Genomic DNA, 18,087 nt, shown 5'->3' with positions numbered 1-18,087 from the left:
TACTTAATACTGTGTATTTTTATCAAAAGGTTCCCTTGTTAGTCCTACACCAGGAACAGGACCAACAGTTAAAACGACACCAGGAACTTTGGTTAATGGACTCAGTTGTGATTTTGAAGCAGCGAATATTTGTGGCTATATTCAGTCTAAAAAAGATAAATTTGACTGGACTAGAAACTCCAAAGCAACATCCACTCAAGGAACTGGTCCAACCTCGGATCATACCTATGGAACAAAAAGCGGTATTTTAACACTTTATATATAAGTAATCAACAATTACATATAATGGTTGTCATATTATTTTCCAGTGTGAATCTGTAATCATGACAAAATATATATTTATTGCAATACAAAACTTGAGATTGTCTGTGTAATATTTAGATGCTGCATAAAGTCGTTTTAATTTTGAGGGTTACCCCTTCAAATAAACAGATTAACAGATCATTTCTTATCAAAATGGGGATTGAGGGGTAGTAGAGTGGTCTAATGTGTGCACTTTTGATCATAAGGTCTGTCATTGAGTCAAATGAGATGACTTTGATCCCATGCTTGTAAGTGTTGAGGATTGGGGTCGCCGCCCAATCTTAATTGTTTTCTCCGAGTCCTCTAGTTTCTTCCAACAGCTAAATACCCCTACCTACACACAAGCGATTTTATTGAAGTAAAATTTTATGTTCGTCCCAAATGACTAGTCTATGTTGATCGCTGAGTGAACGTTAAACCTCATTTCTGTCTCTCTCTGATTTCAGCTACTTTGATAAAATGTGTATTTGAATTCTATTTTTTAATTTATTCACTTATTATTGAAGGTCATTATATGTATACAGAAGCATCATCAGGCAAGAAAGGATATAATGCTGTATTAATGTCTCCAGTTTATAAAAATAAACAGACTCTCTGTGTACAGTTTTACTATCATATGTATGGTGTGGATATGGGAACTTTTAATGTCTATGCTGTTCAGGTAATTTATGTTTGAGTTTAGGTCAGCAGTGATTGATGTAAGCTCTCATATAACCTTCAGTAAAAATTATATTTGCCTCGATCTCAATTTTCACTTTATTAGATATGTTTTTATACGCCAACATTTTCATGTGGACGTATTATGCCGTCGCCCCTGTCCGTGCGGACGTCCGTCCGTCCACAATTTGTTTGTGGACACTCTACAGGTCACAATTCTTATCCAATTTTGACGAAACTTAAAATATAAGTTTATCTCCAAAAGATCTCGGTTCCTTTCGATAGAGGTCACAATTTTTATCCGATTTTGTTGAAACTTGAAATCTAAGTTGATAATCCAAAGATCTCGGTTCCTTTCGATATTCGCGCATATCGGACCGTAACTTCCTGAATTATGGCCCCTGATTGTACCAAAAATCGTGTTTTTAGCTTGTGGACACCATAGAGGTCGCAATTTTTATCCAATTTTGTTGAAACTTGAAATCTAAGTTGATAATCCAAAGATCTTGGTTCCTTTCGATATTCGTGCACATCGGACCGTAACTTCTTGAATTATGGCCCCTGATTGTACCAAAAATCGTGTTTTTAGCTTGTGGACCCTATAGAGGTCATAATTTTTATCCGATTTAAAAAAACGTTCAATTATATCACCGTTACACCCTAAGGATGGCTGAGTTTGAATTTCGTGAAAATCGGCCCGAAATTGGCAGACAAAATGGCCGCCGTTCGTTCTCAAATAGCGTAAAAATATGGTATATCAATGTTGTGGACACTATAGAGGTCACAATTGTTATCCGATTTTGTTGAAACTTGAAATCTAAGTTGATAATCCAAAGATCTCGGTTCCTTTCGATATTCGCACATATCGGACTGTAACTTCCTGAATTATGGCCCCTGATTGTACCAAAAATCGCGTTTTTAGCTTGTTGACCCTATAGAGGTCATAATTTTTATCCGATTTAAAAAAACGTGTTATTATATCACCGTTACACCCTAAGGATGGCTGAGTTCTAATTTCGTGAAAATCGGCCTAAAATTGACAGACAAAATGGCCGCTGTTCGTTCTCAAATAGTGTAAAAGTATGGTATATCAAGGTTGTGGACACTATAGAGGTCACAATTTTTTTCCGATTTTGTTGAAACTTGCAATGTAAGTTTATAACCCAAAGATCTTGGCTCCTTTCGATATTCGCGCATATCGGACCTTAACTTCCTGAATTATGGCCCCTGATAGTACGAAAAATCGTGTTTTTAGCTTGTGGACCCTATAGAGGTCATAATTTTTATCCGATTTAAAAAAACGTATTATTATATCGCCGTTACACCCTAAGGACGGCTGAGTTCGAATTTCGTGAAAATCAGCCCAAAATTGACAGACAAAATGGCCGCCGTTCGTTCTCAAATAGCGTAAAAATATGGTATATCAAGGTTGTGGACCCTATAGAGGTCACAATTTTTATCCGATTTTGTTGAAACTTGAAATGTAAGTTTATAACCCAAAGATCTCGGTTCCTTTCGATATTCACGCATATCGAATTGTAATTTCCTGAATTATGGCCCTTGATTGTAGGAAAAATCACTTTCTTGTTAGCTTGTTCTCTATCCATCGCTCGAAAATGTGGGCGTATCCTGCCTGGCAGCCGCTGGTTCTTTATAATTGTTGCAAGAACCACAAAAAATACTTTTAGTCAAAGTTGAGTAGTAAAAGTATGGTTTTAGACAACTTCATGTAAATTTCAGGCAAATTCTATGGGACGACCAATATTTACCAGATCGGGTAACCAAGGTAACCAATGGATTGTGGGACAGGCCACAATTCCAATGTCTACAGCTGCCAGATTTCAGGTGAGAAATTATTGTAGTTATATCCATAGGTTTGTCTTATGTAATTGTTTATATGTGGTGCAGTTCTCTTGAACTTACTATTGGTTTTGCTATTACATGGATATTTATGTATTTTATATTACAGATCGGGCTTGCTATTACCACGGTACATGTATATTAATAGGTGGTAATTAATTGATGTATCTTATATTACAGATCAAGCTTGCTATTACATGTATATTAATAGGTGGTAATTAATTGATGTATCTTATATTACAGATCGGGCTTGCTATTACATGTATATTAATAGGTGGTAATTAATTGATGTATCTTACATTACAGATCGGGCTTGCTATTACATGTATATTAGTAAGTCGTAATTAATTGATGTATCTTATATTACAGATCGGGCTTGCTATTACATGTATATTAATAGGTGGTAATTATTTGATGTATCTTGTATTACAGATCGGGCTTGCTATTACATGTATATTAATAGGTGGTAATTATTTGATGTATCTTGTATTACAGATCGGGCTTGCTATTACATGTATATTTTAAGGTGGTAATTAATTGATGTATCTTATCTTACAGATTGGGCTTGCTATTACATGTATATTTTAAGGTGGTAATTAATTGATGTATCTTATATTACAGATCGAGCTTGCTATTACATGTATATTAATAGGTGGTAATTAATTGATGTATCTTATCTTACAGATCGGGCTTGCTATTACATGTATATTTATAGGTCGTAATTATTTGATGTATCTTGTATTACAGATTGGTTTTGAGGGAATAAGAGGGAAAAATATTAGAGCTGATATAGCTGTTGATGATGTCAGTGTTTCAGTAGGAGCATGTGATGCACCAGGTATTCTTTATTACATATTTATAAATTACCCTTTCCATTATTTCTGCAGTTCTTGATAATTATGTTGCACTCTGAAATTATCCAATTGAATGATCATCTGCTGCCATTTACAAAACCTCTGTATAGGTGTATTAGCTGTAGGTCAATCATTGTACACAGAAGTTTAAATTTATGCTGTGTTCGTCAATCAAATTCTATTTGTAGGCATTTCCCTCCATTAGTAAAATGATATTTTATTTTATTTATGTTTTTGGTTTTTTTTGTTGTAAGGCAACTGTGATTTTGAGAATGGCCTTTGTACATGGAAGAATATGAAAGGAGATAAGTTTGATTGGACACAAGGTTCAGGAAAGACCAGAAGTTCCAAGACCGGTCCACCTTCTGATCATACACTCAGTAATAATAAGGGTAGGTAACTCTGCCATGCACTTAAAATTCCAGACCTAAATTAATCAAACCTCAGAGTCTACACAATCTGTTACAATTCTGATTTCGTGCAGGAGCCTGTTTTGATGAAATTTGAAAAATTATCTTTTTTGAGTTGTTCACATTACAATAAAATTGTTGAATAATAAATTTTTAACCTATTCAGAGTATCCATAAGATCATTACAATACATCATCAGTTAAGTTGTGGATATTACTTGCTGTGCAGTGATAGCCAAACATCTGCTGTCAACCAGTATATATTCCCCATTAGAATATATTGGTGTCGGCTGATAGTATGTGCTAGGTAGTTTGTTATATCCACAATTACAAAAAGATAAAAAGAGAGAGAGAGAGAAATGGTGTTTAACGTCCACTCGACACAAACTAGGTCATTTTGGGACTAACACATGGTTCAATTTTATTTCAATAATTCGCTTGCTTGTAGGCGACCCTACTCCTTGTCACGTACAACTGGGCAATCAAAACCCCGCCAGTTGACTCAATGATAGACCTTATGATACACCCCGCGCGTGCTAACCATCCAGCCATCCAACCCCCCATAGATAAAAAGAATATAAATGAACTACAAAAGGATTTATCAGCATTTGAAATCTATTATTGACCACAGTGTCTCATTACTAATGCTTATCCCATTGATGATAAATTGTATAATATGATTATTATCAGTTTGTTGAATTATAAATGATTATATATTTCAGGTCATTATATGTTTATTGAGACATCAGCACCTCAGCATCCTGGATATTTTGCCTGGTTGGTCAGTGAAACCTTCTCACCCAATCCGTCCAATCCTCGCTGTATAAGTTTCTGGTATTTTATGTATGGTGCTACTGTCGACACACTCAATGTAAAATTAAGAGTGCCAGGTAAGAGCTATAAAGCTGGGAAATATGACATGTGACCCAGTGATGGGGGTGATACGGCTGAATATCATCATATTATATTTGAACTTAATATTTTAGTAAAATTATCTAACATATTAACTGATAAAGCAGATAATCTGAGCTATATCTGTGCCAGAAGAACAAGTGGTTGTTTTTAAGAATCAAGAACAATTTTTTGTGGAGAAAACATGATGTACATGCATGTTGATTTCATTTGGATTCCATACGAATGATAGTATTTCATATATTGACTGTTGAACATGAAGGTAGATTTAGTACTGGTAGTTTTTCTTGGTTTTATTATCAAATATTTGGTTAAAATGAATAAAAGCTATAATATATCACACTCTTTATGTTCTCATGATCTTTGCAGGACTCCCAGATTATATAATTTGGCAACTGAAAGGTCAACAAGGTAATAAATGGGTCTTTGCCCAGGCACCCATCTTACCAAATAAGAAGAGTTATCAGATAGTATTTGAGGGTGTACGAGGAGCTACATATACAGGAGATATAGCTATAGATGATATTATCTTTACACAATCATCTTGTGGATGTAAGTATACAAACAATTTCATTTATTTTACTTAATTTTGAGCAAATTTATGATTTTTGGAAGATGTTGTATTGATTGTTTATTATTGTAGCAATGGTAGTGGACAAACAAGACTAAGTCACAATTATCTATTTTATCATTTAATTTTTAAATCTCTCAGACTTTCTAATCCATTTAAATGTCTGCCATCAGATGGCTTAGAGAGTTGATTATGAGTTTGTCATGTTAATAGATGTCTAAATAATAGTTTATTTAACATTTGAAGCCATAATAAAGACCTGCAAAATAGACAGATGTAGCTCGTTCCAACTACATCTTTAATATTAATGAAAGTAATTATTTATAAAATGATTATCAACATCCACAAATATAAACTATTTTTTTATTTCATCCATTTGCAATGAAATATTGTTTATATCAAAAACTTTCACAAAATATATGAACAGAATAGCTTACTTGATATTCATTTAAATACATTCTTCAGTGAGCCTTGAGAGCTTTGTTTTTATGTGTCAAAAGTTAAATAATAAATGTTAATATGTTCAATATCATTGTAGTATTACCTGCGACAGCTATTCCACCAACACAAACAACAATGGTTCTTACATCTCCTGCACCTACTGCACCAGCGGGTCCATTTAACTGTACTTTTGATCAAAATCTCTGTGGTTGGCAGCAGGACAAAACAGATAAATTTGATTGGATACGACATAAGGGAACTACTGGAACTGGTGCTACAGGACCACAGAAAGATCATACTTCAGGCAGTAAGTGATATGATATAGGGAGCATGAATATCTTACATGCAGATATATATTAATATAGATTTTTATATGTTTAACTAAAAGGTTCACCATGTCTAAATAGATTCTACCACAGAAAAATAATACACTCACTAGTAGAATCTGGTTAAATCTAGTCAGTGATTGAGAGTCTGATGTAGTTAATTATACATTAAAGAAATATTAAATTATCAGTTTAAGACTCAAAATATTTATCATGAAGTCTTAATATTGATATATATAAACCAAAGTCATGAAATTGAGCAATCCTTTTATCACTGGATCACAGGTATTTTAAATATGGTTTAAAGGGAGATAACTTTTATAAACATAACTTATAGTAAGAAATATAATAAGTAAATATTGGTATTTATAAACAGTCATAAGCTTTAAATTGAGCGATTCTTTTATCAGTAATATCAATAGATGTCAGGCATTTTGAATAGTCTCCAAACGACTGCAGTATTATTTTTGACGAGACGTTAAACCTCATTCCATTCCAGTCAGGCATATTGGATGGTGTTTAAAGGGAGATCACTTTTATAAACATAACTTATAATAAGAAATATTGTATAGGGATCTAAATATACCCAAATAAACCCACAAAATACAACAATACAACATTAAGATCTTTTAGAACATTTATAGTTTAGAATATCATTTGTAATTGTTTATCCATATTTTATTCAGTAGATTTTTAATTTCCTAAATATTTCCTTTTTCTACTTTGTTATTATTTAAAAACTTTAGAAATAAATATGTAAAACATGGTCTATACCTGATAAATGATGATTTTTTTTCAGATGGTTATTATGTGTATATTGAGACGTCAACACCTCGTGGAAATGGTGATAAAGCCAGATTGATCAGTCCATCTATAACTCCAGGTTCACACTGTCTACGATTCTGGTACAATATGTTTGGAAACAATGTATACTATCTCAAAGTGTATTTAATGACAGGACTTAGTCTTCCAGCTCCTACTTGGTTTAAAAAGGGAACACAGGGTTCAAAATGGAAACAGGCAGTCATTAATATCAAAAATATCAAAAACACATTTAATGCAAGTATATTTTATTGTTTAATGCAAAATTTCTAGAATTTAATGTATAGGTTGAAAGGTAGACATATTGGTTAAGATATCATGGGACAGAAGATATTACAGCTACTTGTTTCTATGCAATAACATAATAAGTCAACGTTACGGTATAGAATACAACTCAAGATTAATATTTCAACATAATGGCATATATCATTTGGTTCAGTAAAAGTACCATAAAGTATGAGATCTTCGAGATAAATTATTACCATTAAGTATAAGGGAGCCACGATGGTTCATTGAGTAAGACGCTGGCTCGCCAGTAGTTTGCTGGTTTGATCCTGGTTTTGGCGGAGAAAGTTCATCGTGATTTTCCGGCGTGGTTTCCCCTTGTCAGTGATGCAGGATGGAGGGCCTGAGAAGGATGGCCGTCTAGTCATTTGGATGGGACGAAAAACCGAGGTCTTGTTTACACATTGACGTCTTCATAGACCAGTCGGAGCAGAACAGTAGGACGTTAAACCCCCATTTCATTAAATATAAATTAATAGATGTTTAAAATACCTTATTTTTCCTCTTGTTTGCTTGTTATCTTATAAAATATAGATTAAATCAATACTAGTAATCTGTTTTTAGTACATTTTTTGATTAATTTTTATTAGATTGTATTTGAATGTATAGAACTTCTTCCTCTGTAAGATTTACATTATTTCATTGTATTCTTCATCCTATTGCATTTGAAGGTATATAGCTTCTTCAGTTGTTAGATTTTCATAATTTTATTGTATTTGTCATTAGGTTGTATTTGAGGGTATAAGAGGAACTGGTTACCATGGTGATATAGCTGTGGATGATGTTACTATGTCAAATGACGAATGTGCAGAAAGTAAGTTTAAGTGTTTGAAAGAAATAATCAATTATTATATGTAAGGTTTCAATGCAGTTTCAATTAATATTATGAAATGGTACCTTCAACCAATCACCTTTTTGAGATTTTACAATATTCAGGCTATTGTCGTATTCTTAGTATTTCTTGGAAAATACATTCCTCCCTATTAAAAAATTGTCTCAACATCACAATTTAGTTCTGTTAGAAAACATATACATATGAACATGTTTTTAATTATGACATCCTTCATTTCAAAAATGTTTACATCGTTTTTTGGTGTTTTTTTTTCAGGGGTAAATAATGGACCAATCACTAGCTGCTCCTTTGAGAGAAGTGATATTTGCGGATTTTCTCAATCTAGTTCTGACACATTTGATTGGTCACGAACAAGTCAAGGAACATTAACAAAAGGAACAGGACCTTCAGCTGATCACACATATGGCACTACAGCAGGTAGGTGATGTTGTTATTTTTTACGAAATTTGTCTAATAAACGTGCAGTATATAGTTATATCACATGGCCAATGAATCAATAAATGTCATCTATTTTGTTTCTATTTCTAGGATATTACATGTATACAGAAAGCTCTTACCCACGAAAATCAGGTGATAAAGCTCAACTCAGTTCCTTCCAGATATCAGCCCCTAAAACCTCAGATAGCTGTGTAACATTCTGGTATCATATGTTTGGAGATCATATCGGAACACTCAGTGCTTACATAGTAAAAGGAGGGAAGAGAGGAAATGCTGTATGGTCTCAGAAAGGTATGTGTTTATGATCCCTATTTTTATTAAGATAGATATTTTGTGAATTGGAATTGGGGAAAAGACATACTGTTTGTGAATCCCTATCCAAAAACTTATAGGGGGGCTGGAGTTTCCCATAATTTTTCAGTATGGATTTCCCCTTGTCAGTGGTGCAAGACAGAAAGCCGATAAGGACAGTGTCTAGTTGTTTGGATGGGAGAAAAAAAAGAGGTCCCATGTACCTTGTTGGCATGCACATAAATAATACAATTTCTCTCATAGCACACTGAATGGTGTACACCTATCTCCATGAGCCCAGTCAGTGAAGAATAGTAGGTCATTAAATTTCATTTCATTTTAAAGTAAAAAAATATGATTCTAGATTCTAAGTTTGAAATATAGGTCGAAATTTATTACAAGTTCTAAGAGTATTTGGTTGATTTTTTACAAATTTATCAAACTTGAAAACTGTTCATGAGAATTATAACCAGTCATTTATGCAAGAAAATGAGAGTTCTGTTCTGTTACTGCTGAAATACAATGATCTTTTATATCTATGACACATTATATCTATGTAAATAATTTGTTTGTATATTTTTTTAGGTGATCAGGGAAATCAGTGGAATTTAGCATCTATATCAGTACCTAAAGCTTCAGGACCATATCAGATAATGTTTGAAGGTATCACAGGTCTTGGTATCCGTGGTGATATGGCACTGGATGATTTTAATGTTTCGTCAGTTTCATGTACTATACCAGGTAAGTTCTTCACCTTTTTTCATTCCAAATTTTTAGTTTGCAGATTCATCCACGTTTCGTAATTTCCAGATTCATTCCAAATTTTTTTAATTTGTAGGATTCAATTGACATTTCCTAATTGTGGTATTTATATGGAAGATTGTTTTTGGGAACCAGTTGTTTTATCTTAACACAGTAACTTTTGGTGCCTTATAACATGAAATGCACACTTTGCTGCTGTCTTCTATATTTGAGTTTACACAATAGGTGAAATATTGAACACAATGAAACAAAAGTATATCTAACGGTTGCACCATTGTATTTAAAATTAATATAGTCATGGATTTCTTTAATAAACATCTAAAGCTCTTTGGATACAGATATCTAGTTTCCAAGATTGTTATGATACGTTATTGTTATCCATTCCTACAGAAAATCTCTTTTTACAGAATTTAATACTGGTATGAATCTTGTTGAACCTTTATGAATCTTGTTGAACCATTTTGAATCTTGTTGAACCATTATGAATCTTGTTGAACCATTATGAATCTTGTTGAACTGTATTATGAATATGACCATCATGAATCTTGTTAATTTAATTCATACTTTTTATAATCTAGGTAACTGTAACTTTGAAAATGGAATGTGTACATGGACAAATGACAAAAAATCTGATCAATTTGATTGGACAATAGGAAATGGACCAACTCAAACTAAAGGAACAGGACCTACTTCTGATCACACCTTGAACAATTCTAAAGGTAAAATACAAAAAAAATCACAACACGTTTAAATATGGAAAACATATAGCATGTTACAACAAGTGTTCTCTTATTAATGTAAAGCACAATATCCTGTAACCTTTCTTACTTTTGATTAACTTATTATGGTTTGACGAGTATGATGCTGGCTCACTAAACAGGATTAATCCAGGTGTTGGCAGAAAAAACTACCTCAGGATTTTTCCGCCTTGTTTTCTCTTGTCAGTGGTGCAGATTGAGCGAAAAAGTAGGATGTCAAACCCAGTTTTATTCATTGGTGTGAATGTAAAGAACCCTTTGCTGTTGGTATTTTATGAAATGTTGTTGTCCAGGCAAATTTCCCCTCGTAGTACACTGTATGGCATATACCCATCTGCCCGGTTGGTGCATACAAGGAAGACATTAAACCCTATTTCATTTTACTGATATGATATTTCTCAACATTTGAAATGGATTGATAGTGAGGATTTTTCACAAGATATTCAATTCATGTTGATTTATTATTTTAATATTAGTACCGGGTAGTAGAATGGCTCCTATCTAATTTCTTCTCCCTCTGTTTTAGGTAAATATATCTATATAGAAGCCTCAAATCCCCGTAAAAATGGTGATAAAGCCCGTCTGCTCAGTGAAGATCTTCCTCGATCAACAAATACATGTTTGAAATTCTGGTACAACATGAATGGAGCCCAAGTAGGAACTCTACGAGTATGGGTAGGATTAAAATCATCAAATAATCCTATGCCCATTTGGGAATTACAAGGAAATAAGGGTGCCAAATGGTTACAAGGACAGATAAAAATTCCTCCACAGACAGCATCTTATCAGGTATAATAATACGTCATTACAGTGTGGCACAATTTTATTTTTGTTTTTGTATTATTATTTCATACTAAAATATTGTTGTCACATACACAGAGTTTGTTTATTGAAATGGTTGTCAAAATAGTTTGGGGGTATTATCTTTTTTCATTGAGTAATTAGTTAACCATAAGTATTTAATATCTTTCACTGGTAATTAAAGCACAGCAATTAAATAATTTCAAGACCCAAATGTATAGGTAGCAGCAAAATTATCTCTGTGCATGCATGTGATGTATAGTCGTATACTCGGTTTATTCAAGAAGCTCATCTCCAGCTCCACTTCACTTGACAAGTTGGTGTGGGTATTTCTTTGAGAATTTATCACATGGCTTTAGATAGTTGCTTGGAACTAGAAAAAAGGGACTGTAAGAGTCTTCCACAACTAGAATTAACCAGATTTATTTTGATGGGATGAAACACAGGGTCTTGCTGTGTAATGGTATGTAAAAGAATTCTTTATAAAGAGTGGGCAGAGAAACTCTTCTGTCTGGCCAAGTTCTTTCATAGCATACTGTATATTTCAACAAAATAAGTGTTTGTAGGGGTTTTCTCCTTTAATATAGCTCGCAAATCCGATTCAGTAGTGTGTTTAGAGAAGGGAATAGTTGATTATATTTATTGTATGTTTTATAGGTTATATTTGAAGGATCTAGAGGTACTAATTGGGCCGGTGATATAGCTCTGGATGATATCACATTTGATTCTACTAGTTCTTGTAACAGTAAGTAACATTTAAACTGTTGAGGACATGTATATGGCAAATAAATATAGTTTTAATAGAAGCTTATTGTAAATATGTTCAGATGAAGATACCCAAATATATAAGTTTTATCATACTGTCACCAATTTGAAATCATTTAAAATCTATAGCTAATTATAATTGACTAATTATAATTTTTCAGCCATTCCACAAAGTTCACATCCATCTGTAACTCAGAAACCATCAACACCTATTCCAAAAACAACAACTGCACCTAAAGTAACAGTTAAAACTACACCAAAACCACCTGCAAGTAAGTAAAAGTACACTAAAACAATTTAGTGCAATAAAATTACACTTAAACAAATCAGTACTTTCAATAAAAATGATTTACTAGTAAGTACAGTAAGGCAGTTTATTTTATTATTCTCCTAAGAACATAGATAATGGTGTGTTATTTATGTTTCTCGGGGTCATTGACTAGGAACTGTGTTATAAAAAATAAGGAGCATCGTATGAAAAAGGTTTTGAAATAAAAGAATGCTAGTCATATATTAATATAGTTAGCTTAAACAGTCTCTCATAGTTAGCTTAAAAATTTTCTCCCTTGGATGATCTCTTATCATTTATTAGTATTGAGTGAGTGAACAAACTTTGCTCTATTTTTTTCTAACAGATGCATTTAATTGTGACTTCTCATCCACTTCATGCGGGTGGATACAAGATAAAACTGATGCTTTTGATTGGAAGCGACATAAAGGACCAACAACAACATATGGTACAGGACCATCAGGTGATCATACAAATGGAAGTAAGTAGAATAATAAAAACATCCCATCAAAATATCATCTTCTTATTACAAGAAAAGAAGGGATAGTGACTCATTGAGGCAGACCTTAAATTGAGATAATATATGGTTTAATTTTATTTCAATAATTCGCTTGCGCGTATGGGTCTTTAGCAGTGGGAGGAACTGGAGGACCCAGAGAAAACCCACAAGGTTGGACAGGCGACCCTACTCTCTGTCATATACAACCGGGGATTCGAAACCATGCCGATTGACTCAATGACATGCTTTATGATACAGCGCGCACATGCTAACCATTCGGCCATGCAACCCCCCAAGAAAATGGTAAATACTAATGACTTTTGTTTGTCTAAAGAAGAATTATTTATGCTTTATTTAAAATTATACTGCTAGAATAAATACAAATTAGATAAAGGAACTGACCTTTTCATTTAACCATTTTGAAGTTTTTTTTGCTTCTCTGAACGATCTTACAGATATGTTTAAAAATGTTTTTAAAAGGAGGACATTAAACCCCATTTGATTTGTGTAAAACATTGTTTGTTTACAGAGGGATATTATATGTATATAGAAGCATCAACTAGTTTAAAGACAAACAGTGTAGCACGACTCATCAGTCCTCATATTATCTTGACACCTCAACAACAAGGTATCTGTTTTACGATGTGGTATAATATGTATGGAGATCATGTCAACGCACTTAATGTCTATAGAAGACAGGCTGGTAAAAATGGTAATGCCATCTGGAAAAAGAAAGGAACACAAGGTCCTACATGGAAAAAAGCTATGATCTTTTTTGACTCGTCTGTTAAAGATTTTCAGGTATTTGTTTTTGTTTGCGACTTCTTGTTCATTTTGCTAGAGGATGAATATTTAACAGTAGTATTGTTTTGAAAATGGAATATAATTGGGCTTAACATCTTGAATTTCTACAGCAATCAGATTAATCAAGAAGGCCTTCTGCTGTGCAGTGTGCTATGGTGAGGGAAACTTGACACGTTACATTGCAGAACCTCCATGGCCAACAGTCATATTGAACTCAGGACCTTCTGGTTTGAATGCCAGCATCATAGTCACAGAGCCACCTTATTCATCTCTACTCATTGGTTCATTTATTTATTTAATCATTCATTCATGGATTTTTAAATTATTCCATGCCAGATATCGCTATATCAGTATATATTTATTCATTTAGTACTTTCTTTTCATACAATGCAATTCAAATTCAAAAAACATCTTTTTTTCTTCATCTCTTTTTTAATCATTAATATATTTTTAGATTGTATTAGAAGCTTTAAAAGGACCTAGTTACCGTGGTGATATAGCAATAGATGATGTATCTTATGACATCGGAGCATGCAAATGTAAATTATTATTTTATTTGTTTTCCCTATTTTTTCAAATTACTGTAAAGGATTTATGTAGCAAATTAAAGATTGTATGCTGTGATGAAATTCAGTTTAGCTTCCAATGGATATAGTAGGCCCATAAAAGATATTGAAATCTGAGATGATTAACATAAATTTTAAAAGCAGTGTATTACCAGTATAATATTCCTGATATATGTAACTTTCTAAATATTTTTCGTTTATATCTCTGGAACTTTAAAAATATGTAAAATTACTGGTACAAGATTTTTTACCCATAGTGCCAAATTTAGTTTGAATTTTAAGCCTTTTTTCATACAAGTGCTCTTACCGAATAAAAAACTTAAGCCTGGCCTTGATATGTGACACAATAACATGAGCTTAATAGGCCTTTCAACACCCTTTCTTTTCTGAAGCCTTAATGCCTGAAATATACCTTTATAATTTTATTATAGTGCCGATTGCAACGGGGCAACCAGAATCTTTAAGTTGTACATTTCAATCACCGAATATCTGTGGATATCAACAGGATACTACTGATAAATTTGATTGGACGTGGAAGAATGGTAAAACAGGAACAGTTGGCACTGGACCCACTTCAGATCACACCTTTAAAACAGCAACAGGTAAGAAAAATAGTGTTCATCTTATGTTAGCCAAAGAGCATCTTATCTTATACCACTTCTAAAAAATATGGTTCTCAGATATTTGCTTTTAAAAAAGGGCAAGGTATGTTATAATGTAGAAACTTATAAAAAAGAGTATTTGAGTCTATAATTATTTTTTGAGGGGATGATTAGAAATATCATACTTTATAAGTTAAAAATCTGTTCTAATAGTCAAAAAAATAACTTGTTTATGGTGAAAGAAGCATATATATAATACTTCCTTTGTTCAAGGTAAAAGTATTGCCCTGTTGGTCTCCCAATAGATATACTTGATGACATGACATTCATACGTTTCATTTTTCAGGATATTATATGTACATAGAAGCATCAGCACCTAGAGTAAATGGTGACAAAGCTCGAATTATTTCCCAACAAGTGACTCTTGTTAAAGGTCCATCATGTTTAAGATTCTGGTATCATATGAGTGGAACACGTATTGGTATGCTCAATATTTACACCAAGGTTAAGAATAGTCTTGGTTTACCAATCTGGAGTCGTAAATCTGATCAAGGTAACAACTGGAATGTTGCAGAAGTAGATATTAAAACATTATCACCGTATCAGGTAGGCTTATTTATTTAATAGTACAGGGGTGTTGGTTGGGAGACTGAGTAGTCAAATGTCTTTGCTTATATTTTTTGCTTTAAGATCATTAGCCTTTCATTTCTATCCATAAACATCAAGCTCAACGTGGCATCGAACCCTTTTTTAATTGGAGATTACGTTTGTTAAAATTTAGATAAGGAATATGGTTATTAGGATGTCTGCTGCATATAGGCTTAAACTCCCTTCCTTTCCTCTTCCTTTTATAATACACTGATAACATCAGCATGTACTTCATACAGCTTACACATGGTTCGGCCATTTTAGAAAACAAATAAATTCTTCAAATAAATTGTCAATATCAACCAGATAATGGAAACTATGTTTTGAAATTATATATTTGATGATATAGATAAAATATATCTGTTTCATGTGTGTTTTATTTGGTTTGTAGCTTGTATTTGAAGGAATGGTAGGTAAAGGTGCTACAGGTGATGTTGCTATTGATGATGTAAATGTTACAACAGGTGCATGTGCAAATACAGGTAAACAGTTTTTATGTTTTAAAAGATGATAAATGACTTAAAGGAGCTAAATCGCTAACATTTGGGGCCTAGAAATTGACAAAAGTGGGTCGCAACGCATATAATACTGTAATATGAATGTATATAAACTGATTTACATTCAATGGTTTCCGTTTTTACTCCAATTTCAAATGAGTTGTGTTCGGCGAAATAAGCCAGCAGTCTCAAGCGAGAGCAAATTTCTAGCGTCTGGTTATTCTAGTCTACATACGCCGTTTGATTTGGTGCAATGTGTCTAGCCTCGTCCCTCGAGTCTCTTGATACAACTGGGGCTGAAGCGCATTATGGTACACCATTCGTGTACCAATGGTAAAATGTTTATTTTGTCTTAAATATTGGATATCAAAAGCCCATCTTTTTCCGGTAAGATCACAACATGAATGTTGATTTAATTTGACAAATAAATCGTTTTTCAATGTTGAAGATTTTGGATGATATTGAGTTAGAGACTTAGCTACTTTAAATAAATCAATTTTAAATTCTATTCTGGGAGGGCAACAATAAAAATCTAAAATACAAAGAAAATAACAGTCAAACAAGTAGACCATCTATCATCAAATTAATCATGGTAATTTGGAAGGGTACATATTCATACCTATATGGTGACGTAAATAAAGTATTAATAGTATTAGTAGGCTGTCACACAAACTTGATGCCATCCTTGTTTTCTGGATACAAGGCTAGGATGCCATTATATTTTCATTGTTTTTTTATTTATAGTGCAAATGTCGTGGGATTGTGATAGAGGAGCAATGCTTTAAGTAATCAGGGGGGTCTAACATGTGCACTACAGGGCCTGTCCAACCGCATTGGTTTTCTCAAGTGCCCTACACCTATGTGAAATATTGTAATAAAATTGAACCGTATGTTAATCCCGAAATGATCTAGTTTGTGTTGAGTGGACCATCAACTCCATTCCTAACACTCTCTCTCTCTCTCTTTTTATCAGGTGAATGTACTTTTGAGAAGAATCTATGTTCATGGGTCCAGGTTTCAGATGGAACTGATGATTTTGATTGGACGAGAAGAACTGGTAAAACAAATACAGTAAAAACTGGCCCCACATTTGATCACACCTTTAACAATAAGAAAGGTCATTATTTATAGATCATTTTCAATAAATATTCCAGTGATTGGATAGACTTGGTCCACAGATTTGGATTTTCTCGTTTTTATTAGCAGCAACCTTTTTATATCAACTGTTGGGTGAAAAGAAACAGAAGATTGTCAATTTCTCTTCTTTCATTTTATTCACTTAAACTTATATATGTCACATTTAAATTTTTGTTTGTTTCTTCTAGGAATGTATTTGTATATTGAAACTAGTAGACCCCGTAAAGTTAATGAAAATGCTCGTATTCTGAGTGAAACATTTGCTGCGTCTGGTAATTCTCAAAGATGTATGCGATTCTGGTACAGCATGTATGGAAAAACAGTTGGAACATTGGGTTTCTACAAGGTCACCAATAACACCTACCCCGGAACTCTTGTTTGGCAATTAACAGGGAATCAAGGAAACAAATGGATGGCTGGTGCATTTGCTGTTAAATCTGCTTTTGAATTTAGAGTATGTTGTATTGATTGATTGATTATGTTGTATTAAGATTCATCTGAAGTATCAACTAATTTTCTAAATTATACATTTCTTAATAGATTTAAATTAAGTGTATAGTCTACATTTGTAAATCACTGAATCTGGGTCTGCCTTGCGGTGTCCTGAAGTAGGAGAAAATGTTTTAACTCCTAAATTACCCAAAAGAATTTGGATCAACGTTACCTACTACTATTCACTATTACCGTGAGGCTGATAAAATGTTTGGTTTGGAAATAAGGTCCATGTTTGATACACCCTTATATCCATTACTAGCTTACCTTCAAACTGAATTAATGTGTCCTAACATTGTCCATTAACAGCTTGCCTTTGGACATCTTTCTTATTAAAATTAGATCTTTATTTGGTTGCGACTTGGATATATCTTTGGTCAACCCTATCCGTTCTGTTTAAATTAAAGTCTGATTACTGGGATTGGTTTAAACCATTATTGCCAGA

General features: G+C 33.2%; 1 protein-coding gene and 1 long non-coding RNA gene across 2 annotated transcripts in view; both read left to right on the top strand.

The window, feature by feature from the left end:
- The first annotated feature begins 835 nt into the window (after window positions 1-835).
- Window positions 836-3,659, top strand: LOC130013110 (uncharacterized). Its single transcript, XR_008788477.1, has 3 exons — window positions 836-964; window positions 2,701-2,805; window positions 3,568-3,659. It is a non-coding gene; the product is annotated as an uncharacterized LOC130013110 (long non-coding RNA).
- A 275-nt stretch (window positions 3,660-3,934) lies between these two features.
- The window catches only part of LOC126824299 (MAM and LDL-receptor class A domain-containing protein 2), a 35,713-nt gene continuing 21,560 nt past the window's right edge, over window positions 3,935-18,087 (top strand). Inside the window, exons 1-16 of the mRNA XM_056101718.1 lie at window positions 3,935-4,066; window positions 4,806-4,973; window positions 5,365-5,547; window positions 6,105-6,314; window positions 7,133-7,392; window positions 8,167-8,254; window positions 8,549-8,710; window positions 8,822-9,022; window positions 9,608-9,763; window positions 10,363-10,503; window positions 11,069-11,331; window positions 12,001-12,088; window positions 12,270-12,380; window positions 12,792-12,878; window positions 15,215-15,249; window positions 15,908-15,964. Coding sequence (XP_055957693.1) covers window positions 3,970-4,066; window positions 4,806-4,973; window positions 5,365-5,547; window positions 6,105-6,314; window positions 7,133-7,392; window positions 8,167-8,254; window positions 8,549-8,710; window positions 8,822-9,022; window positions 9,608-9,763; window positions 10,363-10,503; window positions 11,069-11,331; window positions 12,001-12,088; window positions 12,270-12,380; window positions 12,792-12,878; window positions 15,215-15,249; window positions 15,908-15,964 — 2,307 coding nt within the window. The 5' untranslated portion in view covers window positions 3,935-3,969. The remainder of the gene's footprint in view (window positions 4,067-4,805; window positions 4,974-5,364; window positions 5,548-6,104; window positions 6,315-7,132; window positions 7,393-8,166; window positions 8,255-8,548; window positions 8,711-8,821; window positions 9,023-9,607; window positions 9,764-10,362; window positions 10,504-11,068; window positions 11,332-12,000; window positions 12,089-12,269; window positions 12,381-12,791; window positions 12,879-15,214; window positions 15,250-15,907; window positions 15,965-18,087) is intronic.

This window comes from Patella vulgata, chromosome 6 (genome assembly GCF_932274485.2).
Source record: "Patella vulgata chromosome 6, xgPatVulg1.2, whole genome shotgun sequence".
NCBI classification, from domain to species: Eukaryota; Metazoa; Mollusca; class Gastropoda; family Patellidae; genus Patella; species Patella vulgata.
The sequence above is the reverse complement of the archived record's forward strand: the minus strand, read 5'-3'. Positions and strand labels throughout refer to the sequence as shown.